Below are 25910 nucleotides of genomic sequence, written 5' to 3'. Positions count from 1 at the left end.
ATGCCACATTATAAGTAATAAAAATTTATCAAAAAATTAAATAAAAATATTAAGGGTGTACAATTCTTATCACATAGGGGTGTGAAAAATAGTAGCCGATTTTCAGACCTACTTAGTAAATATGCATATAAAAATCCATCCAGCCGTTTCGGAGGAGTATAGTAACTAACATTGTGAGACGAGAATTTTATATATAAGATTTATCTATCAATCTAAATAAAAATCATGCAATTCAATTATTTTTAATACGTGTCAAACTTTTAAATGAATAAATAAAGTATACACCACATAAATTAACAAGCAATGCACAATTTTACACAAAAGCAGTACTAACAAACAATGATTTAATAGAAATATCTGCAAGGAGGCACGGGATAGCAAGGTTGTCCGCACTCAGAAATAGGTCTACAAGGAAATCTTCTGCTACATTTCCATTTACGTTCCATACATCTGCATTTAATTCTCACTTCATCTGCATCTGACTCTTGTTCTTGCTCATCTCCATACTTTAAATCATGTTGAGGCGATGCCTGATTAGCAATTCTCGCAGTAGATGCTGTTCTGCCACTTGGAGATTGTGTTCTTGCAAATCCTGTACTAAGAACTTCTGGGGTGTAGGACATATGGATGTCATTTTCACCAAGTCTTTGAGCGTAAGATTGTGTTACACCAACCTTTGGAACTCTTTGAAAGTTCAATTTATTTTTCCATGAGTCAGACTGATCGATTTCTTGTCTTAAATAGCAACTACGGTTAACATGATTTCTAATTCTTGAATATGGTTGTTCTGTTGATTCGAACTCACTCATATTAAATGAATTTGATAGACTATGAGAATTTGCTTCTTTGTTATTTAGAAGTGAAGACCGTTTGCTTGGTCCAGCTATTTGACTTGTCCCTAATAGTCCTAGGCGGCGGTTTTGTGAAGGAATTTCTTGTATAGTACCTGGAATATCCTGAGCTTCTCTTGTGTTTTGAGTAACCATTTGGAGGTTTTGGTCGGTCAGGTCATATTTAGGTTCAATGTCAACTAGTACAGCCAAAGGTTCAATTATATCAGTTTGAATAAAAGTAGAGCTCACTGGTTTGTCTTTTTCAAATGACTCATAGCCTAAATATTTCTCTTGTCTTTTATTTCTTAGTCTATTTGCAAGTTCTTCGACCATGAAATTTATATTTAAATCTTCATTATGATCCAAAGCTGCATACTTTTCTAGAAACTTAGATACTTCATGTTTCATATTTCTTTCATAAGATAAATCTTCTGGATCCATTTCTTTTTCCATTTGATAGAGTTTTTTACTTAATAGTTCTCTCATTCTGCACCTCAATATTCCCTCCGCTTCATTAAATACTGGTTTAAGTGGTAATGCGTTGCACCAATCTTCAACTTCTTCGTCTAGTAATATTTCATTTGCTTCTTCTGTTAAAGTTTCATCGTTAGGTGGATCTACACTTTTTAAAACTCCAAAAGCAATTCGGCACAGTTGTGCTTGATTTAAATATCTAAATTGTATATTATATTTTATCTTAATCTCCTCTACCAATTCTTCTAACCTTTTCATTAAACGTTGTCTATACACGTTCGATTTTACAGGGTTTTCTTCTTTATATTTTGTATAAAGAATGTAGTCGTCAGCAGTTTTCGTAACAAAATAATGCTGTAGTATGTCGGAGCCCTCTAAATAGTATTGTGCAATAAATTGTCTATTAATTTTTTCTGAAATTTTCTCTCTAAACGATGGTCTATCAGTAATACTATGTATATACTTTAACATGTTAATAATTTCAACTAAAACTTTGCCTTTCCAAGATTGTCTATTCTTTTGCATTTCCAATGTTTGTGGTAAACAGTCCAACATCTTGTCAAGTTGTTCTTCAAATAATAACTCAAAATATGAATAATCGTTTTCAATTTCAGAATCCGATTTTAATTTAAAGAATGTTTTCCAGATTCCGTTATATATACTTTTTTTCGCTAATTGTGCTAATGTATTTTGTTCTGGCGTTGAAGCTTCGACAGGTATTTCTTGACATCTGTTATTAAAAATTTTGCTAAAATATTCATATACTTCTTTTACTGTCATACCTTGAGGTAGATGCTCAATACCTGCAGTATCTGGACAAAAATTATCAACACTTTGTGATGAATTAGTAACACCTAATTCAGCTGGACTACTTAGTTTTCTATCTGATTTTCTTTTTCGTGATTCTTTCAGGCTGCCTCCTGATCCAGATGGGCCAAATATAGGCATTTTGCTAGTTGACATTTGATTATCTGATTTATTTTTATTGATTGGTTTCTGTTTTATATTGCTCAAACTAGCATATATTACTGGATTATTATTAAAATTTATTAAATTTTCAATTCCATTCAAATTTATTGGTTTACTTATTTTATCGTTTCCTGTGTTCGCCAAACTAGGCATATTATTACTATTACGCATATAAAATTCAATATTCTTTAAAATCTCCCATAGATCCAAAACATATTTAAAGAGATTCTTATTATTAGCATCAAGCCGTAAAGGAAACTTTTGTAAATATTCCATAATTTCACATTTAATTTTATTTTCATCCCATAAATTGAGATTTGGATATGTTATTAATTTTGTGAGGCGTGTAGCCATTTGTTTTATTAAGAAATTTAAATCTCTGTGGCTATGTTCAAACCGCAAGGGCAAATTCTTACTCCAGACTTCAATGGCATCGTAAATAATATTAATGTTTTGTCCAGATTTTTTTTGCACGTACTCTTTCGGTGTAACTCTGAGAATTTCCAAGAGTTTCTTTTGTTGATTCACAAAACTATCACTAGATAACGTAAACATGTTAAGAAAATCACCGATCTCATTTCTCAACTTTTCCTCATCTTCACCAGTTCTGTGAAGTTGCTTCAAATTTGAAATAAACGTGTTTTGACAACTAATATTATTAACTTCCTTGTCTATTTGTAATTTTTCAATCCAGCATCTGATATTTCTTTCTAATAATTCATCACCTGTTAAATCAGTAACTATATTGTAATCGATTTCTGATTGTCTAGCCTCAATATAAGATAGATCTTCTATAACTTTTATAGATTCGTCAACATTACTATCCAGAATCCGCTTGACAAATGTTGCTGTATATTGATCTGTGATTTTATCTTTATCTAAAATCAATGGAAATTTCTGGAGCCAATTTGAAATGACATCTTGCAATTCATTAGTGATTATGTCTTCTGGTGTTTGTGCATATCTGAATTTCCGTTTATAAAGTTTGACAGCTAAATCATGTACACATTCATTTCTTCTGTCAATATATAAAACTCCATTTCGTGGCTCTACTGATATATTATTCATCCATTCATCGATTATATCTTCATATTTTCGGATAGAAATACTTTCTTTTCGACAATCTAACATTTTTTCTTCCTTTAAAATAATTCTTATTTGCTCTTTTAAATTTTCTATTACTGGTCTTGTTGGGAGTCCTCGCAATGATTTATTTATCCAAGCAGTAACTTCATTGTCAATTATTTCATCAGATATCCCTTTTGCTTTTAATAGTTTATCAATAACTTTCACTAAATCATTAATCAAAATATTTCTCATATTTTTATTTTGAGAGAAGTGGAGATCATTCGGTAAATTATGAAACCAAACAGATATTACATCAGTTAGTTTTATCATATACTGTGACGCCTTTTCTAAATTTTGTACGTTACCTGTTGCTTGGTAGTTTTGACGTGTGTTTAGTATTGGTAATGTATGAAATTTCGTTATGGATTGACTATTTATTCGCTCCAAAAGTTCAGAAGCATATTCTAAAGGTTCAATATTATCTTCTCCAACAAATTTATTAATCCATTTAAATATCTGATATTTGAGTTGCTGCAATTCATCTTCCATACCATTATTTATTTGTATTAAATCTAAGTATTTTTTTCTATCAATGATGTCATCTGCGAAATCTTCAATTACTTTGTTACGAACATTTTGGTTGGATAATATTGGTGAATTAATATTTTTCATTAGCCATTCGTTTATTTCTGCCATAATTCTGAATTTGTACATCACTACAAAAAATTCGTTATCAAACTTTTCCTTACTATTAATTAACCTAACACTTTTACCAGAATTTAGGACATTTTGGGATGTACTATGATAGTCCAAATTTGTAGCTGATTTGCAAATATTAGTAGATGTAGTACATATATTTTCGTTAGAAAGAAAATCGTTTAACTTTATTAATAATTTGTCTGCAACTTGCATTGCCAGATAAACTGGCAAGTTACCTATACCTTGTAATATATCTTGAATTTTCTCTTTAATATTAGTATTATAAAACTTTGAATTCGTTGTATTCTGTAAAATTTTAAGTATTTCTTTTACAATATACTGTATTTCTTCAGCATTAAAATTTAAGTTACAATTTTCTAATAATTTAGTAATCTCTTTAGTTGCTAAAATAGCGCAATCTTTATCAATTGTTTCATGTTTATTCCCTACTTTAACCAATTTCCTAGTAAACTTGCAAGATTCCTCGTGATTTCCATCGTGTATACCATTTAATATTTCATTATCGTTTATATTTATAATAGCTTCTACTAACGATTTGGCTATTTTATTCAAATCAGCAGCTTTATTATTTGTGTCTAATGTAACTGGTAAATCATATAGCATTTCTAATACATGACATTTAAGTTTATTGTTATATAAGTATTCAGATTTGGCTGTATCTTGAACGATAAAGTCTAATTTAGATATTATTGTGTCTAATATATCTTCTCTTTTAATAACTTTTCCAGAGGTATCTGTTTTCTTAATAGGTATACTCTCAAACCAATTCTCTATAACTGCTCTCAATCGACTTTCTTCTATATGGTTATAACATTTTGGCACTTCAATGCGAAGTATTCTTACAGTAGCAGCCTGTTTCCCTTTTTGTGCTTTACAGCACAGCTTTCTTAACTGTTTTATTATATCATCGGGTAATATTTCTCTAAATTCTTTTCTGATATTATTACATTCTGAGATGTGGCTGTTTAAGTATTTTCTTATCTTTTTTCTAAGCTTTTCTTCACCGCCAGGAAATGACAATTTTTCTGCTAACCTTTTTAATTTCTCTTTCCATGCATCTGCTTTTGTATTACTTGTAAAATAATCTTGAAACCATTCTAAAACCTCCTCTTGTATTGAAGTTTCTATTACATTTTTATTTACTATTTCATTAGATTTAGTTTTGCTTGTTCTACAGCACTGAAAACAATTCTCTGGTTTTAAATCTATTGAACTAAATGCTGTTTGTACCGATTTAAAATTGGTTGACTTTCCAGCACTTTCTTGTTCTTGATTGTTATGTACATTCAGTTTATGTTTTGTATTCTCCAACAAACGAGGTTTCTGCAACAGAATAACAATTCTATAACATTTGATAGTAATTTCTGAAAAAGTATTAACATTTTCAATGTTTTAACGAGAGTATTGCATAACTCACATCATAGTAATTATATTGATCATCAGCTACCAACGACGTTGCTGTAAAATGAAGCAATAATATTAATTTCATGAATGTAAGCTAATATTGTAAAGCGGGAAGATTTTATTTTATATTTCTTATGAATAAATTTAATAAACAATTGATTTTCAAATTTCTTTTACTTATAAATGAAGATATATTCTCAGAGAGTGACATGGGGGTAGTATTTACAAATAAAATAGTATTTAAGTATTTCTACCAATTGTCTAGTACCCATAACACAAGTTCTGCTTAGTTAATGACTAGAACTGAATAAATTACCAAACTGAAGTAGTAGATTGTTATAATCTATTTAGAACCAATAACTACGGTAGCAAAAGCTAATATATATCAAATAACAAATAATATATATAATAAAAAAATATATATTATATAACAAAAGTTGATTTATAGTTGAAAGAAACCGATTGTGAATAAATGGTCTGCAGCGAACTGATGCTGATGATCTTAGCTACTGTAGCATTGCTTATAGATAATATTATCGTAATTGATATGAAATGAAATGAAATGAAATGAAATGAAATGAAATGAAATGTATTTATTTGCAGGAAATATGGTATTAATATTAAAAGAATATCAGTATTAATAAAATTGTCCACATATTTCGCCATTGTTTTGGCATGCAAAAATTTTAGTAATATAAGAAGATACAAGATACTTAGTAAAAAAAATGTATTGATTCATTAGTTGTTTTTATTGTAAAATATATAAGTAAACCAATATACATATGTCTTATTGCTCCATTATTCAATATTTGTCACCAATTAAAAAACTACAATTTTAATAGAAGAATGGATATCGCATAGGATAGTAGCAAGGGTAATCAGTTTCAGTTTCTTCACAGGAACAAATTGGTCTTCCCCTGAAATGCCATAAAAATTCCATACACGGGCAAACTAGCTCTTCATCTGTATCCATTTCTTCAAGTTCTAATCGTCGACCTTGTATATTTTCGCAGGCTCTATGACTCCGTTGTCTCTTTCTTGCTACCTTAGGTGATTCTTGTGGAATACCTTGTTGAGGTGTGGAAAATCCTTGTGGTTGACCGTAGGTAGAAATACCACCAGGAATATTTCCAGTTTGATTAGACACTTGTCTTTGATTTGTAGGTCTGTAGGAGTTGTATGCATTTAGATATTGCATTTCTTTTGGTGCAGGACTTTGAAATTGAGCATTGTTTTCTGAAAAATTAATAAATGTATGGTTTCTGTGAGATTTGTCTGCATTTTTACTAATAATTTCCCATCATTTTTTATTATACTTGATATTTTCTAGAAATATTAAATTATTATAGTTATTATAAAATATGTGTCTGATATTATTAAATATAATTATATAGCTGGTTTTTTAATTAATTATAGAATTTCATATTTCGTACTTTTATTAACATATATAGTTCCTTCATTAATTTGAATATCAGGTACTACTGGTTGTGAAACACGACCTTGGTTATTTACATTACCAACTGTACTGTCATGAAGAATTTGATTATTTCTAGAACTTCGTTCTGGATTTAAACTTTGGTGTTGTGTAATATGATTTGAACTTGTTTGAGGTACGGGCCTTTGATTATAAAACGATCTTTCATTAAGAACTTTGTTATTTGGTGCTCGATTCTGTAAATGTGAAGTCTGAGAATTTGGAAGAATATGTGACTCATTTCTAAGACATGGGTTATAAGGTTCCTGACTGTTTTGTAATGTTAACCACTGTTCTTCGTCGTTGGCAACATCGAAGGAAGAGCTAACAGGTCTTTCATTATCAAAAACGTAGTATGGTGGGATATCATGGATTAGACTATTGGAATGTGAGCCAAATTGAACTTGAGAATTATTTCTATTTCTGGGTGTTACTGCATTATCATACATAGACTGTCGTCTGGATTGTAAACTTGGAAACGGATTATAATGATGCTGATTTTGTTGTGGCTGAGCGAAAGACGTTTCTTGAAATGTCACAGATTTTCTTACATTTGGTTCTGCTGCTCTATTCTTTATTCTATTTGTAAGTTCATCTACCATGAAATTGATGTTCAAACTTTCACCTTGCTGTAAAGGTACCTTCTCCAAGAATTTTGATATCTCGTGCTTAAGTGCTCTTTCTGCGGAACAATCTATTGGCGTGTTCTTTTGCATTTCATGAATCTTTTTTGCCAAAGCTTCTCTTAATCGTTTTCTTTGCAATTGCTCCAAATAGCTATCATTTAGCTGCATGGGTAAGTCGGATAACCACTGTTCAATATCAAGGCCCAACTGTATTTCGTCAGCTTCTTCTTTTATTGTGTCATCACTAGGTAAAGAAACTTTAAGTAATGCATTCAAAATATCATTAAAATATAAGTCCGGGTTGATATCCTTAAGATCTTTTCCATGAGTTTTCTTTAAACTGTTTACTAATACTTCGACTTCCTTTAATAACTTATTTCGGTAAGCCATTGTTTTCACTTTATCTTCGTCTTTGAATCTAGTGCAGAGTATGTAGTATTCAACCAATCTTATTATTTGAAGATCCTCGTACAGTTTCTTGGGATCATCATCTTTAGTCGATACAGTGCCGCGAATATTATTCGTCACATTTTCTATGAGATGCTGTTTAAAACTACTTGGTGCAGCGGTAGACATAATAAAATGGTTAGTGTTAGTAGTTTTTTCTAAAAGCTTTGCTTTCAGTAACTCCTTTTTAGATAAAAGCTCTGGTGTTTGTGGCAAGCAACTAAGTAGTTCTTCTATTTCCCTTTCTAACACATCCTCGTAGTAAAATTGATTATAAAATATTGTTGGTTCGAATTTAAGTTTTGTTATGGCTTTCCAAATGCCATTATATATGCCTATTTTAGCTTTCTCAGCCTCTTCGGCACTTGAAGCTATTACAGGTATACCTTTTATCCAGTTCCTAAGAAAAACGTCATAATCCTCATTGATTTGTTTCAATGATGGAGATGAAGGTCGTAAAGAGCTGGAATCTGGACAACATGGTACTTGCAAAGCAGATACTGGAATTTCATGAGCTTGGTTTGTTTTATTATTATAACTTTTTTCTTGTATGTTTTGACATTCAGATCCTACCGTTTTTTGATTTGGTTTTATATTATGTGTACTGGTTGCTTGGTTCAAATGTGTAATTGTTTCTCTATCAACAGATTTATTAACTCTTTTACTAATATTTGAATTTGGACATTCATTATTACCGAAAGGAGCTTCCTCCTTGCTGTTATTAAGGTTATTAATTCCATTATAATTTAGTTGTACGATATTCACAGGTACAGGTATATTCTGTATTCGCTGCATTAATGCTGATGCGTGTTTTATTGTTTCCGTATTGTTTTCTCCCACCAATTTGTTAATCCATTTGAATATCTGGTATTTCAATTGTTCTAGTTCTTCTTTATCAGATACACGACTTGATGGATTTAATTCTAAATATTTATAACGATCTATTATATCACCAGCTAAATCTTTAACGGCGACTTGTCTAAAGATACTTTCATTAGCTAGTGGAATATGCACATCCAAAATGGTAAGCCATTCATCAATTTGGAAACATAATTCATTCATATATGCATCTAAGTTGGAATGTTTATTGGTGACTGACGTAGATGAATTTTTGTTCATAGTTACATTATTGTATTGTGTAGCAGTATACGTGTTCTGTTCCTTGGCGTTACTGACTGTGTTTTGTAATATCACATAATTATGAATGTTATTATTACTTCCTGTAGTTTGTGAAGTAACCTTATAATTAATATATTTTAAATGTTCATACAAAGAATTAATAAAATATGTGCCTTTATTAAAGAAAACTCCTTCCATGCTGTTTAGATATGACATTAGATCTTTTTTCATATTATTAATATTATCGTTATTATTAATTGCTTTAATTAATATATTTGTAATTACAAATTCTACTTCCATAAGAAGTTTTGTATTGATTTTAATATTAAACTTTTGGAAGAAACTATAAAGTTCATTTACTACTATTTGCTTGATAATTTCATGGTTTAATTGTATCGGTGTGTTGGATTTGGAAGCCGGTATCTTAATATCTTCAAATTCTTTACTTCTTTTTATATTTGTTACATCAAAATTACTTCGTGAGGTATTCTTAATTCTGCTTATGAGATTATCTACTTGTTTACATAAATAATTACCTTTATTACAACCATTAATCTCAAAAGGCATTTCATTAAGCAGACTACATATTTCTGTCTTTAAATGGCTATTTATTCTACACTTATTTGATATCAATTTTAATAAACTCGTCATAAATATATCAAGTTTATATTTTCTTATTTGTTTGTCGAATAAATCTTGATCTTTAAATGGTAAATCATCAACCCATTTCTTTACTATATCTTCTAATTCTATATTTTCACTTGATTTCCTGAAGGATTTCATTTCAGATTTATTTAGTTTCATCGCATTATGATTCTTAAATCTATTGTGCTTAAGTCTTTTTACTACTTCTTTAGCATCATTAAAATTATGAATACTATACGATATCCCATCAGGTGTATCCTCGTGTCTTCTAACCTTATTCTTTACCTTTTCTATCTGAGTTGTCGATGATAGATCTTTTGTAAACTTTTGAAATTTAATCTGCATATCATCTAATACATCGCTTAGTAAGTTCGCTGTAGTGTCACTATGCTCACCATTAGCTATATATTCCAATAACTTAATAATCTCTTCTTCTACATCCTTCTTTCTTCTCAAGTCTTCATCAGATTTGGCTTTTCTATTACTTTCATAATTGCAACTATGGTTTGCTAGTTCTATAGAGCTGGAAGTGTCCGCCGAATTTAAATGCTTCGCATTATAGTCTATTTCAGGTTTAGATTTGTTTTTAACCATTAACGTATTGGAAAGTTTATGTGATACTGCACCTTCTGATTTTCTGATGGCTTCTGAGGATGTCGGAGTAAGGGGGACAGCTACCTATAACAAGGATGTTGTTGAAGTATGATGTGTTAATACACGAAAAAGAGGAATGGAATTAAAACATTCAATGGAACTAAAACACCCACACGAGGAATCGAACTAGCGACCATCAGAAGTAAAGTGTCTAAACCGCTAGACAAACTAGGTCGTCAGTTATGTGCCTGGTGTGCAGAGTGTTAATTAATATACTTGCAGCTGTGAGTTGATGATGATGATGATGATGAAATGAATTAACGAATATCATTACAGAACTTACAGTTCTTCTCAATGGCTCTGCTCGAGGTACTGTGGCCATTTCCTTAGACTCCATTTCCACAGCCGCTGCCAAATGAAAGAATAGAATAGAATAGAAAATCATTTATTCAAATAAACTTACATTGAAGCACTTTTGAATAGTCATCACATTTTTTTAATCTACCGCTCATTCGGAAAGCTATCTCATCACAAGAAGAACGAGCAAGAAACTTGCGTGTTGCTCTTTTAAAGAATTTTATACTTTACATTTTTGAGTTTAAGTGTGTGAATACAAATTACCAATTAGCACTAATTCAATTATATGTTATTTGAACTCTATTCTCAGTAATTTGAATTTAAAAATGAATATATATTGATGTTCATTTGAATAGAATACGAGCTGAGTTTCTTGTCAGTTCTTCTCATCTCGAAATCATTCCGAACTGACGGTAGATTTGACATATCATAAGAGTCTGTAATAGACCTACATGAATGAAGATATTTTGAATTTTAATTTTAATTATTATTATTATTATTCAAATGCAATTCAAATTCAAAATAGCACTAATTATACTAATGAATATATGTTTGTAGTGTGCTAGGATTCCACACGACGAATCCACACACATGTAATTCAATTGAGTTTCATGCCAGTTCTTCTTAATTGGATCTATACCGAACTGGGCGGTGGGCAAAAAAGTACAATATAAAAAATTTTATGTTCATAAGCGACTAAAATGAATAATTACAATGAATAATTCATGAATAAATAATTTTGTAATTTAAATTTATATATAAAAAAAATATAAAAAAAATGTCCTACATGAATAAATGATTTCGTAATTTAAATTTGTATATAATATAAAAAAAATTTACTTTCATAAGCGGCTAAAATGTCCTACAAATAAATGATTTTTGAATTTAAAGTTGAAGTTGACCATTGGAAGTCAACCTGCAGGACCATCAATATTATTCATAAAAACAAAATCATAATATAAATAAAGAAAACTTACTCCTTGTAACAATTACCTTGTATTTCTATGTTCACAGAATTACTATTCTGAAACAATTCAAGTTTAGAAATTATATTTATCAAGTACTAGCTTTTGCCCGCGGCTTCACTCGCGTTAATTTATCCCCTTAGGGGTGGAATTAATCAAAATTCTTTCTTAGGGGACGCCTACGTCATAGTAGCTTTACGCAAGTAAAAGTCTCAGCCCGATCGGTTTAAAATTTCATATAAACTTTCATCCCCTAATTTCTCCCCTCAGGGGTAGAATTAATCAAAATCCTTTCTTAGCGGATGCCTACGTCATGACCTGCATACCAAATTTCAGCCCGATCCGTCCAGTGGTTTGGGCTGTGCGTTGATAGATCACTATGTCAGTCACCTTTGAGTTATATATATTTAGATTATATTCTTTATTGCACAGATAATACAATGATATTATAATTTAGAGATAATGTGAGCAAAGGTGGACTTATCACTAGAAGAGATCTCTTCCAGTCAACCTAAAACAGTGGCATGGGTGGTACATTGGCAGCAATAGGGTTATTAACCCATATTACTGACAATACTCTGCCCTACAATTGTGTTTTTTTTATGGATGATAACGGTGATTGTTAGTAATGTCGATTGATGATCTTATTGCTAGCAATGTACCATGTCAAGCTGACCTCCACGCGGTACCCTTGTAATAAATTCTTAGTGAATTTGTCACGATGTGGTAACTGACCTGACCTCATGCTCATCTTAGCATCCTTCACTGGTGCCCCGCCAGCGTAAACCGTTAGCACACAGGTGTACCATTTCATTATCATAATTTAAAAAAATGGTTTACCCTGGCAGGGCACCAGTGGAGGATGATAAAATGCGCATGAGGTCAGGTCAGTCAGCCCATCGTGGTTAATTCACCGGGAATTTATCACGATGGTTTCCAGGGGAAACCGCGTGGAGGTCAACCTGATGGTACATTGCTAATAATGGGGTTATTAGCCCATATTACTAACAATACCATTCCTCCTAGTGGTAGATTTAAATGAGTATAGTTACTTACACTCGCCTTATGTTTTCGTTGCTGCTTAAAACTGTCGAATGCAGCATAAGTGGCAGGATAACAGTGTGCAGAATATGGCTGAAATCACATTCATTTTTACATCACTCGTGTTATCTAAGGCAATTTAAGGTAGAATAGAATAGAATAGAATAGAAAATCATTTATTCAAATAAACTTAATTTAAGCACTTGTGAATAGTCATAACAATTTGTTTTTTATCTACCACTCGTTCGGAAAGCTGTCTCATCACAAGAAGAACGAGCAAGAAACTTGTGTGTTGCTCTTTTAAATAATCCTACAAGGATTATTTACGTTTAAGTTTACATTTACAAGTCGAAACGTGTGAATACAAACTACCAACAAGCACTAATTTTTTGGGTCAAATATAAATATGCTATAAGATTAAATCAGTCGTAGTGATAAGAAACATAACAAAATATATCATCATCATCATCATCATCGCAGCCCGGAAGACGTCCACTGCTGGACATAGGCCTCCCCCAAATTATATATCAAGATTTAATGAATTGAAATTAAAAAATAATTTATAGTATTGTAGGACATATTAGCCGCTTGTAAACGTATTTTTTTTTATGTTATAATTTACTAGCTACTCGCCCCGGCTGCGCACGGGTAGCCTAAGTTACTCCTTATTACATCAGCTACCTGCCAAAAAAACTCCCGTCAAAATCGGTCCAGCCATTTCAAAGGTTAGCCGGAACTAACAGACAAACAAATAAAAATTGTAAAAAATGATATTTTGGTGTATATATAACAATATTACAAACAGACACTCCAATTTTATATATATGTATAGACTAACTTAATTATTTATAGAAATTATTATTATTGTTATTATAAATTCATTTAAAAACAACATGTGGTATTCAAACAATGATAATCATACACACATTCACGTATTAATATATAGACATATATAAATTCAAATTGTTATTTAATTTTAATTCTATATTGCACTACATCAATTATATTGCACGGACCGAAAGACGCAGCGTGGGAAGGCCTCCAGCAAGGTGGACCGACGATCTGGTCAAGATCGCTGGAAGGCATTGGATGCAACGCAGGACCGATCGTCGTGGAGATCTTTGGGGGAGGCCTATGTCCAGCAGTGGACGTCTTCCGGGCTGCGATGATGATTACATCAACTAATGGGCGTATGCCATCACTTGACATGGTATAAAGAAAAGAAAATTGTATACTAACATAAAACATGTTTCTCATTTCATCACCAGCTCGTTTAGACGTTTCATCATCATGTTTAACGTCGTTTGTCTTTCCAACATTTCTTCTGTAATCGTTGCCACACTCATTCATACCTCTTTTATTTGTATTCTCTTTTGTTGGTGCTTCCCTTGGTGACAATTTACTAGTAATATCTTCATTCCTTTGAGATTTGTAGGTAGGCTTAACATCTTCATAGTTCCTAAGATTACTTGATGATATGTTTTTACAATTCCTTTGAGATACAACCAGATTTGATGTGTCAGAATCAATGAGGTTTCGAGTCGGAGATACACATCTTCCCTGGGATTTGGTCACTGAAAGAATATTTCAAAGTTTGCGCGGTGAAATATAACACAAGGTTTAGCTAGCTTAAATTGGGTCTAGATGGCGCTGTGTGAATTGTCCTGAGATTATTATTATTATATAATCACAGTGATGACTTACGGCGCAGAGACGTGATCACTAACTATGGCCTTCATAAATAAGCTTAGAGTACTCAGAGGGCAATAGAGACGGCTATGCTCTGAGTTTCTCTACGTGATCGTATCAGAAATGGGGAGATTCGCAGAAGAACCAAAGTGACTGACATAGCCCGAAGAATTGCGAAACAGAAGTGGCAATGGGCAGTGCACATAGATCGTAGGACAAATGGTCGTTGGGGCAGTAAAGTCCTCAAGTGGCGACCGCGGACCGGAAGACGCAGAGTGGGAAGACCTCTAGCAAGCTGGACCGACGATTTCGTCAAGACCGTTGGAAGGCGTTGGATGCAAACGATCGTCATAGAAATTTTTGGGGGAAGTCTTTGTTCAGTAGTGGACTTCTGCCTGAAATGATAATGATGATGATGATGCGGTGAAATCACTCTGGATAATTCACATAACGCCATTTAGTCCTTAAACCCTTATACTGAGTTCTCGTTATTTGATTGTGTTCGCTCAAAGTGAATCCCAGGTTTTTAATACTGTCACCATAATCATTGAGATCGTCATTGACAATTGAGGACAATGCGAGGAAGGAAGTTCTAATTTATTCTGGAGGGTGAAAGGGGATTGTTAGTAATGTGAACTGATGATCTTATTGCTAGCAATGTACCATGTCAGGTTTACCTCCTAGCGGTTCCTCCTGAAAACCATCATGATAAATTCTTGGTGAATTTGTCCCGATGTAACTGACCTGACCTCATGCTCTTATCATTCTCCACTGGTGTATCACCTGCGTAAACCGTTAGCGCAGGCGGGTACGCCATTCCATTGTTATTTATATAATAGAAATATTCTAGAGTTATAACTGTCTTATATATCATTTAATTGTCTAAAAAAACCTTACAGTTTTTGGCTTGAGTGTACGTGATAAGTCTCTCCATAATTTCCGTAGACCTCTCTGGAGATATGGACGGATATTTCCTCAGGGAATTAGCAAAAGCATCAGGTTCCCGCGACGGTCTTGGACTGCAGACTGATCCTGGAATCAAGAGTATATTCTCCTCTATGTGGTACAGATTAAGAGATTGATAAGAGGTGGATGGACTCGGTGTTCTAGAAGTTTATTTCTATTCACACACTTAAACTTAAATTGTAAAGTAAGAATCAAATCATTTAAAAGAGCAACACACAAATTTCTTGCTCGTTCTTCTTGTGATGAGACAGCTTTCCGAATGAGCGGCAGATTAAAAAGTGCTTCAATGTAAGTTTATTTAAATAAACGATTTTCTATTCTATTCTATTCTTTACCACTCCGCTTTACTTCCCGAGATCTATTCCTCGCGCGATGCATGTATATTTGTGAGTATGAATGTTTGTATTGCTCTGGGTGTTGTCTATTTACATTAAATATATATTCACAAAAAAAAATATCAGTTGTCTAGTACCCATAATACAAACTCTGCTAAGTTTGGAATTAGATGCAAGCAATTTAATATATATATTATATATATCTTTTCATTACTTTGTCTTATGGATAATAATGTAATGGTACACCCTGCACCCCGCAGCGTGGGAAGGCCTCCAGCAAGGTGGACCGACGATCTGGTCAAGATCGCTGGAAGGCATTGGATGCGAGCAGCGCAGGACCGATCGTCGTGGAGATCTTTGGGGGAGGCCTATGTCCAGCAGTGGACGTCTTCCGGGCTGCGATGATGATGATGACACCCTGCACTAACGGTTTACACTGTCGGAGCATCAGTGGCGGATGATAAGATGAGCATGAAGTCAAGGAAGTTATGAGATCGTGGTAAATTCACCAATAATTTATCAGGATTGTTTCCAGTTCATTAATAAAGTACATTCTATATATCTATCTTCTAAAGTATATCAAAAAGAAGAGCACGAGTACCTCTATCAGGCCAAGACATGCCTCCTCGGTAGAATCCATTAACTTTAGTTGGAGTATAGTAGGTCTCTCCACTGCCTGAACCACCAACCACAAAGTTGCCATGACCTGTACAAAAATCAATTCAATATCAATTTGTATTTTCTTCTTTGTTTGTTTTTTTATATAAAAGAAAGAAATACAAATACACACGTATGTAAATTAAACTTATTTAATACACATTATTAATATAATAAATCATAAATCAGGTCTCGTGACCACGGCTGGTGCAATGTGTATAAGTGGGATACACTAGTGCAATGTAATGTGGTTGTAGCCCATTCATACCTAAACGAAATATTTCCTATGGAAAGTTTACACTCTGTCCTGAGGAGATAAAACATCTTTCTTAAGAATATCCTTCAATTCTTGTCTCTGACGGGTCTAGGTAGCGAACTTTGAATATGCAAGTCGCAGCCCTACAGGACTTAGCTATTGTTAATAGCCCAAAACCTAAAAAAAAATACTGCAATCTATCGAAGGATCGAGAGTCATAATGATCATCTCAGTCTGGAAGACGTCCACTGCTGGACATAGGCCTCCCCCAAAGATCTCCACGACGATCGGTCCTGCGCTGCTCGCATCCAATGCCTTCCCGATCTTGACCAGATCGAGAGTAAACAAGAAAAATAAGTAAGAAAGGATTGTTAAACAGCTTTAATTACCAAAAATTATTCTTCTTAAAATCTGATCAACTATATTACTAACTAGCTACACGCCTTACCTAACCAGTATTATATATATAAACCTTCCTCTTGAATCACTCTTTCTATCAAAAAAACCGCTTCAAAATCCGTTGCATAGTTGTAAAGATTTAAGCATACATAGGGACAGATAGCGACAGCGACTTTATTTTATATAATGAACTAGCTACCAACCCTGGTTTCGCATGGGTGTACATATATTATACATACATATAAACCTTCCTCTTGAATCACTCTATCTATCAAAAAAACCGCTTCAAAATCCGTTGCGTAGTTCTAAAGATTTAAGCATACATAGAGATAGACAGCGACAGCGACTTTGTTTTATACAATGTAATGATAATTAAGAAATATATTATTATTTGCGATAATTTCAAGATTAAACGGTACTCACCGGGACTTAATTCAGCGCGCTGTGGTGGAAACTCTGTCAACTCCACGAATGGAGAAGATGGCGTGACGTTGCAATGAGATGTCTGGATAAAAACTTATATATAAATTCATTTTCCCACAAACATTAACAAAAAATTTAGTACCTACTAATCTACATTATAATATAATCTACACATATGAATAAAATTGGAGTGTCTGTTTGTAATATTTAAATAACCGTTTTTTACTACATGCATATGAATATAAATACGGTACATACACCATAATAACATTTTTTACAATTTTCGTCTGTCTGTTTGTTCCGGCTAATCTCTAAAATGGCTAGACCGATTTTGACGGGACTTTCACTGGCAGGTAGCTGATGTAATAAGGAGTAACTTAGGCTACTTTTATTTTAAAAACTAAATAACTTTTCTGTTAAATTCCAAGCAAACGTGGTCGCGGGTATAGCTAGAAACATAAAAAAATCCTGTTATATAAATAAAGGAATATTCTTACCTTATACATACTAGTGTATCTACCATCAGTCACTTGAACACTATTATCACAATGTACTGTAGAGTCAGTGTAAGATTCTGTTGTCATCTGTTTGTTAGTAAAAGAACTTGGTGGAACTTGGGAACCGGCTACTGTAACAATTAAACATCATTACATAGTATAAAATAAAGTCGCTGGCGCTGTCTGTCTGTCCCTATGTATGCTTAAATCTTTAAAACTACTAGTAGTAACTACTAGTTTTTTTTTAATGGATAGAGTGATTCTAGAGGATGGTTTATATATATAGCTGTCACGGCAAACGCTGTTTTGCCTTAAAATAAAAAAAAATTAGGGTTGGACTACCCCTAACATTTAGGGGGATGAAAAATAGATGTTGACCGATTCTCATACCTACTCAATACGCTCACAAAATTTCATGAGAATCGGTCAAGCCGTTTCGGAGGAGTATAGGAACGAAAACTGTGACTTTATATATAAGATATATGTTATTGTACTCCCGGGCGAAACCAGGGCGAGTAGCTAGTATCTTATATATAAAATTCTCGTCTCAATGTTAGTTACAATACTCCTACAAAACGGCTTGACAGATTTTTATGAAATTTTATACGCATATTCAGTAGTTCTAAGAATCGTCTACTGTAACAATTAAACTGATTTATTCCTAACAGTGATATTTGCCGAGACCCCTCCTCTCTCCAACGTAAGATAAGATGAGATCTGACTCGACCCCCTCCCCCCCTTAAACATCTCACGTAATTCCCAAAGTATCGTTTAGAAAAAGTCAATAGGTCTTTCATGGGAATAGGTATAAAATTTTACAATAAGATATCAAAGGATATATTGGAATTACCCTTAAATAAATTCAAAACATCTGTTAAATCATATTTACTGAGCAAGGCCTATTACTCACTAAACGATTACTTGAATGACGAGCGTGCATGGCAATAGTTTTCATGTTTGGGATTTTCATTTAATGTTAGACATAGACACCTATATAAATACCTATGCATTATAAATAAACTGACTTTTAAAAAAAAAGTAATTCAATTAAGTTTCTTGTCAGTTCTTCTCAATTGGATCTATACACCGAACTGGACGGTAGGGAAAAAAAATTCTAATGTAAAAACTTGACGTTCATAAGCGGCTAAAATGTCCTACATGAATAAATGATTTTTGAATTTGAATTTGAATTTAATTTATGAATGCCTCCTTAGTGATTTCTACAGGATGAATCTCACTACCATTTGGGACGAGGGTGTACTGTCTCCCGCCATCCAGCAAAGTAACCGCCAGCCCTGCATCCTTCAGACCCCGCACCACCGCCACCATGCCCCCACCACCTTCCATACCAGCACCAGTAGCAGAGAATTATTTGTTATGAAGTTGTACTGAAACCAAGCAATGATAATATGAAAGAAAATAACGTATATATATTATTACATTAGGTGTTAGATAGATAGCTAGATAGATAGATAATTGATTTATTGCCAACATAACACAAATAATACAATTTACAATAAGACACAAAACAAGAAATAAATAATAACATGGAAGTTGGTAATAGGAGCTGCCTCAGCTGTTGCTGATATAAGCACAACCTTAGTGAGGTGACCTATACAGCGCTGGTTTTCAGGCATAAAAAAATTATTCATAAAAAAAATTATTACTCATAAAAAAAAAAACTAAGATGCGGGTTTTTTACTACATACAGATACATATAATTTAAACACAAAAAAATATATATTAAATAAGATCTAGGATACACAAATATAAATATATATAGAATGAATTACAATATTCAATGCTCACAAAAACCGAAATCAGTTACAATAACAGTATCAAAAGGAAAAAAAAAATAAAAAAAAAATTACAAGATAAAAAGAACAGCCAATCCGTGTCACCGCCTATAATCACAGTATGTAATAGTATATACGAGTACAGGCCCATAGGCACCCATGAGACTATGATACACGTATGTCATGTTAATATTCAGTTTCTCAATTACTTAAAATTTGTTTTTCCAGTAAAGCTCTTTATAATTTACATTTGAAACTAAATTGGTTAATTTGTTTTTGAAGAAATCCATTTCATTATTTTTTTATATTACATTATTACAACACAGAGGACTAACGAGCATGCGGCTCACCTGATGGTAAGTGATTACCGCCGCCCATGAGCACCCGCAACACCAGCGATATTGCAAGTACGTTGTCGTCCTTTTAAGAAGAAATAAGCTCTTTTCTTGAAGATTTCAATATCGGTTCGGAAATACCATTGCTGGAAGGTGATTCTACAATGTTGTGCGTGGCAAAAAGTTTCTAGAAAACCGCACTGTGGAGAACCGCCATTCATCCAGATGATCAGGATGGTATTTTAGTTTCTGGCGGGTGGTACGGTGGTGAAACTCAGCAGCTGGTATTAATCCGAACAATTCCTCAGAACACTCCCCGTGATATATGCGGTAGAAATGCACAGAGATGCAATATTTCGCCGCAGAACTTACGGGTCGAGTCTGTCACATAGACGTTGATTACCAATGATTCTGGCTGCTCGGTTCTGAATGCGGTCAAATGGAAGTAGCGGGTATTGTGGTGCTTCCGCCCAGAGATGAGAACAGTATTTCATGTGCGGCCGGATCTGCGCCTTGTATAATTCCAAGCAATGAACCGCCGTGAAATACTGTCTCACTCTACTGAGCACACCTAACTTGTTTGAGGCTATTTTAGCCTTGTCCTCCAAATGACCGCAAAACTGAACGTCACTGGATATATTAACGACAAGGACCTCGAGATTTGGCTTCACATCAAGCATCGTGTCTTGAAACTGAGGAAGCAAGATAAATTGGATTGTTTTTAGCGGTAAACGCGTTTAGTCACGTACAATTCTAAAACAAACTTGTTTAAAGAAAACTTGTGCATTATAAAACGTTCATATAATCTGTCTTATCTTATGAACATAATTTCAATTCTTTATGAAATAGAATAGAATAGAAATAGAAAATCATTTATTCAAATAAACTTAATTTAAGCACTTTTGAATAGTCAACATTTTTTTAAATCTACCGCTTATTCGGAAAGCTGTGTCATCACAAGAAGAATAAGCAAGAAACTTGCGTGTTGCTCTTTTAAATAATCCTTGTAAGTTAACATTTTAGAAGTCGAAACGTGTGAATACAAACTACCAATCAGCACTAATTTATTTAGGCTCAAATATAAAAACACAATAAGATTAAATCAGTCTATGGTATATCCATAGTACACGTCAATAATTTAACAATACTCACAATTCGCCCAGAATTTTGCTTCTTCTAAAATAATATTTTAGCAAACCATTCCGAAATTTATATATTGACAAATAGAATTTAACTTAAATGATTTAGAATTTACACAAGACTGATGTGATATGTCTGTCAATTGTGTGATTTAATGTTTCCTCTTTATATGTGACGGACAGACGTGTATTCAGCCAGAGAATAGTCATCTATCATCATCTGCTTCTTTCTTATCCCATTTATTTGTGGTCGTCGTAATATGTTTTTCTCTTCCATTCATCTCTGTTCGCAGTCATCCCGTTATTTACTCCCTTTCTCACCATATCATCTTTCACACAGTCCATCCATCTCTTTTTCAGTCTTCCTCTACCCTTATAACCATCCACATTCATATGTAACACCGTCCTTAGGATATGATCTTCATTCCTACGCATTACATGTCCATACCATGATAGACGATTACTCTTCAACCTCTCCGACACCGGCGCCACTTTCATACTTCCTCTAATGTATTCATTCTTTATCTTGTCTATCCTCGTCACACCACACATCCATCTCAACATTCGCATTTCAGTTGCATGCAGTCGTCTCTCATCCGAATAGTCATTTATATTAATATGCAAAGCAAAAATTGTATAACCCTTTTTACGAAAATGGCGCGAATATATAAAGAGAATATACATATAGTTTTTATAGAGAAAGAATGCAGAATGATAATATGTTTTAATACCGTTCCGTTGCCTATAAAGTCCATAATAAAAAAGTAAAACAACTTTAATTAAATTAAATATATATATTGTCGTGAAGCCATTAAATATAAGAAGAAGATTTTAGTTACATTTTATCTGTCAAATAGTCGTGTACAATTTTTAGTTTATTAAAGCCTAATAATGGGTAAATCTAGTTTTAATTAATAATTCAATACTATATTCATATCAATTTAATAAACTAAAAATTACTTATAATCTATAATGGATAAGTATCTAAGACCCGAAAGATTCGATGCAGATCCGTCAGCAAATATTGATCAATCTCCGCTATGGATACATTGGAAACAAACTTTTGAGAATTTTATTAGTGCTATAAATACTAAGGATAATCCTATTACTCCAGAGCAGCAATACCAAGTACTCGTCAATTACTTATCGCCGATTCTTTATGCACATATCAAAGAATGTAACAACTACACTACAGCGATTCTTAAATTAAATCAATTATTTACAAAACCTGTAAACGAAATCTATTCAAGACATCGTCTTATGAAGCGATATCAGCAATCCGGTGAGTCAGTTCATCAATATATACAAGCTCTTAAACTATTGTCGAAAGAATGTAACTTCCATAAAGTTACAGCAGAACAGAATGAATGAATACATAAGAGACGCTTTCATAGGCGGACTGGTGTCACCTGTAATACGTCAAAGACTGTTAGAAAATAGTACTTTAACCCTAGATGCGGCCTTCCAGCAAGCTCAATCACTGGAGTTAGCAGAAATTCATAATCAGAATTATCTACGTGACACTAATCCTGTAATAAATAATACAAATAACTGTTCTAATATTCCAGTTTTAAAGGATTCTATGTCTGCTGACAATAAGAATACTGATGTCACCGTTGCTGCAACACCAAATTATAGAAATACGTTTGAGTCTTGTTACTTTTGTGGAGAAAAAGACATCCACGAAGATTCTGTCCAGCAGCCAGTTCAACGTGTCTTTCATGTGGTAAGAGGGGTCATTTTGCTAAAGTCTGTCGAAATAAATCTCAACGCAACGCAGCTACCTCCAACGAAAATCAGTCAATCGAAACACTCTCCTGCATACTATCTGCTGCAGATTTAAGTAAAGCGACTGTTCCTATTATTATCAATAACAAAATTATGGCTAGAGCACTAATAGATACAGGCAGTACAGCTAGTTTTATTGACAAACGACTGGTTAACCACTATGATTTAATTGAAACACCATATCACCAAAAGATAACAATGGCCAAGTCAAACCTTATATCACATGTAAAAAGCAGATGTGCATTAACTATAGAAATACAAAAACAAAAGGTGGAAGTCAATCTTATGGTGATGGAAGGATTATGTTCTGATGTTATTCTCGGTCATGATATGTTAAGCGAACATAAATCATTAGAAATGCAATTTGGTGGTTTTAAACCCTCGCTTCAATTATGTACTCTTATAGAAGCCAAAATAAAACCTGTTAGCTTATTCAGTAATTTACTACCTTTCGAGAAACCTATTGCGATTCGATCTAGGAAACAGTCAGAGATGGATCAAAAATTTATAGATGAAGAGATACAAAAGTTATTAAAAGATAAAATAATTGAACCTAGTCAGTCTCCATGGCGAGCACAAGTCCTTGTTACTAGTAGTGAACACCATAAAAAACGTATGGTTATAGATTATTCACAAACAATAAATAGATTTACTTTATTAGATGCATATCCACTCCCTTCTATTGAAGATGTTATAGCTAAGGTATCTAAACATAAAATATTCAGTAAAATAGACCTTAAAAGCGCGTATCATCAAGTACCTATATTGGAAAGCGAAAAATCATATACTGCTTTCGAAGCAGGAGGAAATTTATATCAGTTTCGACGAATTCCGTTTGGTGTCACCAATGGAGTGGCCGCATTTCAACGTGCAATTAATAATATCATAAAATCAGAGCAATTAGAAGGAGTTTATGCTTATCTCGATGATATCACGATTTGTGGGATAAATCAGACTGATCACGATGAAAAACTTAAAAAATTTGAAGAAATTTCTACAAAATATAATCTTACATTAAACGTGACAAAAAGTGAATTTTCAAAGACTACTATAAATCTTCTGGGATACAACATATGTAACGGAGTGATTAAACCTGATCCGGAACGTTTACGCCCTCTCCTAGAACTACCAATTCCTACTGATTCTGTTTCTTTGCGACGAGCACTAGGTATGTTTGCGCACTATGCTAAATGGATTCCTAAATTCTCATACAAAATACAACCATTTGTCAATCATAATACATTTCCGCTTACGGAGGACGCTATAAAAGCATTTGAAGATCTTAAAATAGAGATAGCTAAATCTACAGTAGCTGCTATTGAAAGCGGCATACAAATGACTGTAGAAACTGACGCTTCAGATTACGCTATTGCAGCTACGTTATCTCAAGAAGGTCGGCCAGTAGCTTTCTTTTCAAGAACACTTTCTGCTACCGAAAGGGGTCACCCTGCTATTGAAAAGGAGGCCTCGGCAATTGTAGAAAGTTTGAGAAAATGGAGACAATTACTAATAGGACGAACATTCAAACTGATTACAGATCAACGTTCTATATCATTCATGTTTAACCAGCAACATACATCAAAGATCAAAAATGAGAAGATACAGCGTTGGCGTCTTGAATTAAGTAGTTACAACTTTGACATCATATATCGACCGGGAAGAGAAAATGTCGTGGCCGACGCATTGTCACGAGCAAATACTGTCATAGCTTCGACATCGAGAAATTCATTAATGGATTTACATAACAGTCTTTGTCACCCGGGTATTACACGGATGGTACATTGGGTAAGAACTAAAAATTTGCCCTTTTCTGTTGAAGAAATCAAACGCATAAATACATTATGTCCCGTATGTGCTGAAATTAAACCTAGATTCATAAAATCTTCTGGGACTTTAATAAAGGCTACTACACCATTTGAGCGAATTTCAATGGACTTTAAGGGGCCTCTTCCAAGTAGAACTCAAAATAAGTATATTCTAACTGTAGTAGACGAATATTCTCGTTTCCCATTTGCCTTTCCATGTCCAGATTTAACAGCTGAAACCGTTAAAAGAAAATTAACTCAATTATTTGCAATCTTTGGAGTACCCACCTTTGTGCATTCTGATCGAGGAACATCCTTTGTCTCATCAGAATTAAAGGAATTTTTATGTAGCTTAGGAGTAGCTACAAGTTATTCATCACCTTATAATCCTCAAGGAAATGGCCAAACAGAGCGTTATAATGGGATTATTTGGAAAACTATTCAACTATCACTTATGTCTCTTAAGCTACCTATAAGTGCTTGGGAGTCAGTTATTACTCAGACATTACATTGCATTCGTTCATTATTATGCACCAGTACTGGGTGCACACCCCACGAGAGAATGTTTTCTCATCCACGAAGGTCATCCAATGGCCAATCAATGCCAACATGGCTAACGGAAGGAAGTACAGTGTTCATGAAAAATCTTGTGAGGAAGAGTAAGTACGATCCGTTTGTAGAAGAAGTAGAGGTACTTAATGTAAACCCACATTATTCTCAAGTGCGTTTGCAGAATGGTCGAGAAACTACAATTTCAAATAGGTACTTGGCTCCAGCTAATCCTCCTTTGTTAAATGAACCTGTAAGAGAACAGAACCCGAACGCAGAAACTGAATCATTTAATGCTGATCAATCTACTGCTGACCAATTTCTAACAGACCAATCTCCCGCAGAAGAATCTCCTACTAATCAATCTCTTACAGATCAATTTCCTGCACTTCCATCCCCTGCTGAGGCAAATATATCTTCACGTCGTTCCACCAGGCTACGTCGCCCACCTAATCGGTTCCAAGATTATCAAACAGATTTCTAAGGCACGGGTGAATGTCGTGAAGCCATTAAATATAAGAAGAAGATTTTAGTTACATT

The 25910-nt window shown here is 33.5% G+C and overlaps 2 protein-coding genes across 2 annotated transcripts; both read right to left on the bottom strand.

Annotated features, from left to right (window-relative positions):
• Positions 1-293: 293 nt before the first annotated feature.
• On the bottom strand, positions 294-5518 carry LOC131852248 (uncharacterized). The gene is made up of 2 exons (XM_059202901.1): positions 5482-5518; positions 294-5387 (listed from the first exon to the last, which is right to left on the bottom strand). The coding sequence occupies exon 2, from the start codon at positions 4665-4667 to the stop codon at positions 345-347; it is 4323 nt and encodes a 1440-aa protein (XP_059058884.1). The 5' UTR covers positions 4668-5387; positions 5482-5518; the 3' UTR covers positions 294-344.
• LOC131852195 (uncharacterized) lies at positions 4708-21331 on the bottom strand. Its single transcript, XM_059202838.1, has 14 exons — positions 21242-21331; positions 19197-19346; positions 17959-18089; positions 17462-17543; positions 16328-16432; positions 15323-15457; positions 13983-14310; positions 12752-12829; positions 11724-11749; positions 10717-10781; positions 6902-10457; positions 6421-6704; positions 5098-5387; positions 4708-4723 (listed from the first exon to the last, which is right to left on the bottom strand). The coding sequence occupies exons 2-14, from the start codon at positions 19303-19305 to the stop codon at positions 4708-4710; spliced, it is 5205 nt and encodes a 1734-aa protein (XP_059058821.1). The 5' UTR covers positions 19306-19346; positions 21242-21331.
• Between the last annotated feature and the right edge of the window lie 4579 nt (positions 21332-25910).

Source organism: Achroia grisella, unplaced genomic scaffold (assembly GCF_030625045.1).
Source record: "Achroia grisella isolate CSIRO2021 unplaced genomic scaffold, CSIRO_AGI_Agris_v1 utg841, whole genome shotgun sequence".
NCBI classification, from domain to species: Eukaryota; Metazoa; Arthropoda; class Insecta; order Lepidoptera; family Pyralidae; genus Achroia; species Achroia grisella.
Note: the sequence above shows the minus strand (reverse complement) of the source record. Positions and strands in the feature narration are given on the sequence as shown.

Bases quoted from the DNA above. Each gene is read 5' to 3' on its own strand.
- LOC131852248 (XM_059202901.1), bottom strand. From the start codon at position 4,667: ATGCTATATGATTTACCAGTTACATTAGACACAAATAATAAAGCTGCT.
- LOC131852195 (XM_059202838.1), bottom strand. From the start codon at position 19,305: ATGGAAGGTGGTGGGGGCATGGTGGCGGTGGTGCGGGGTCTGAAGGAT. The intron at 18,090-19,196 runs GTGAGATTCATC...TAATTGTTACAG, and splicing joins CACCCTCGTCCCAAATGGTA to TAGCCGGTTCCCAAGTTCCA. The intron at 14,311-15,322 runs GTAAGGTTTTTT...ATATTCTTTCAG, and splicing joins GTACACTCAAGCCAAAAACT to TGACCAAATCCCAGGGAAGA.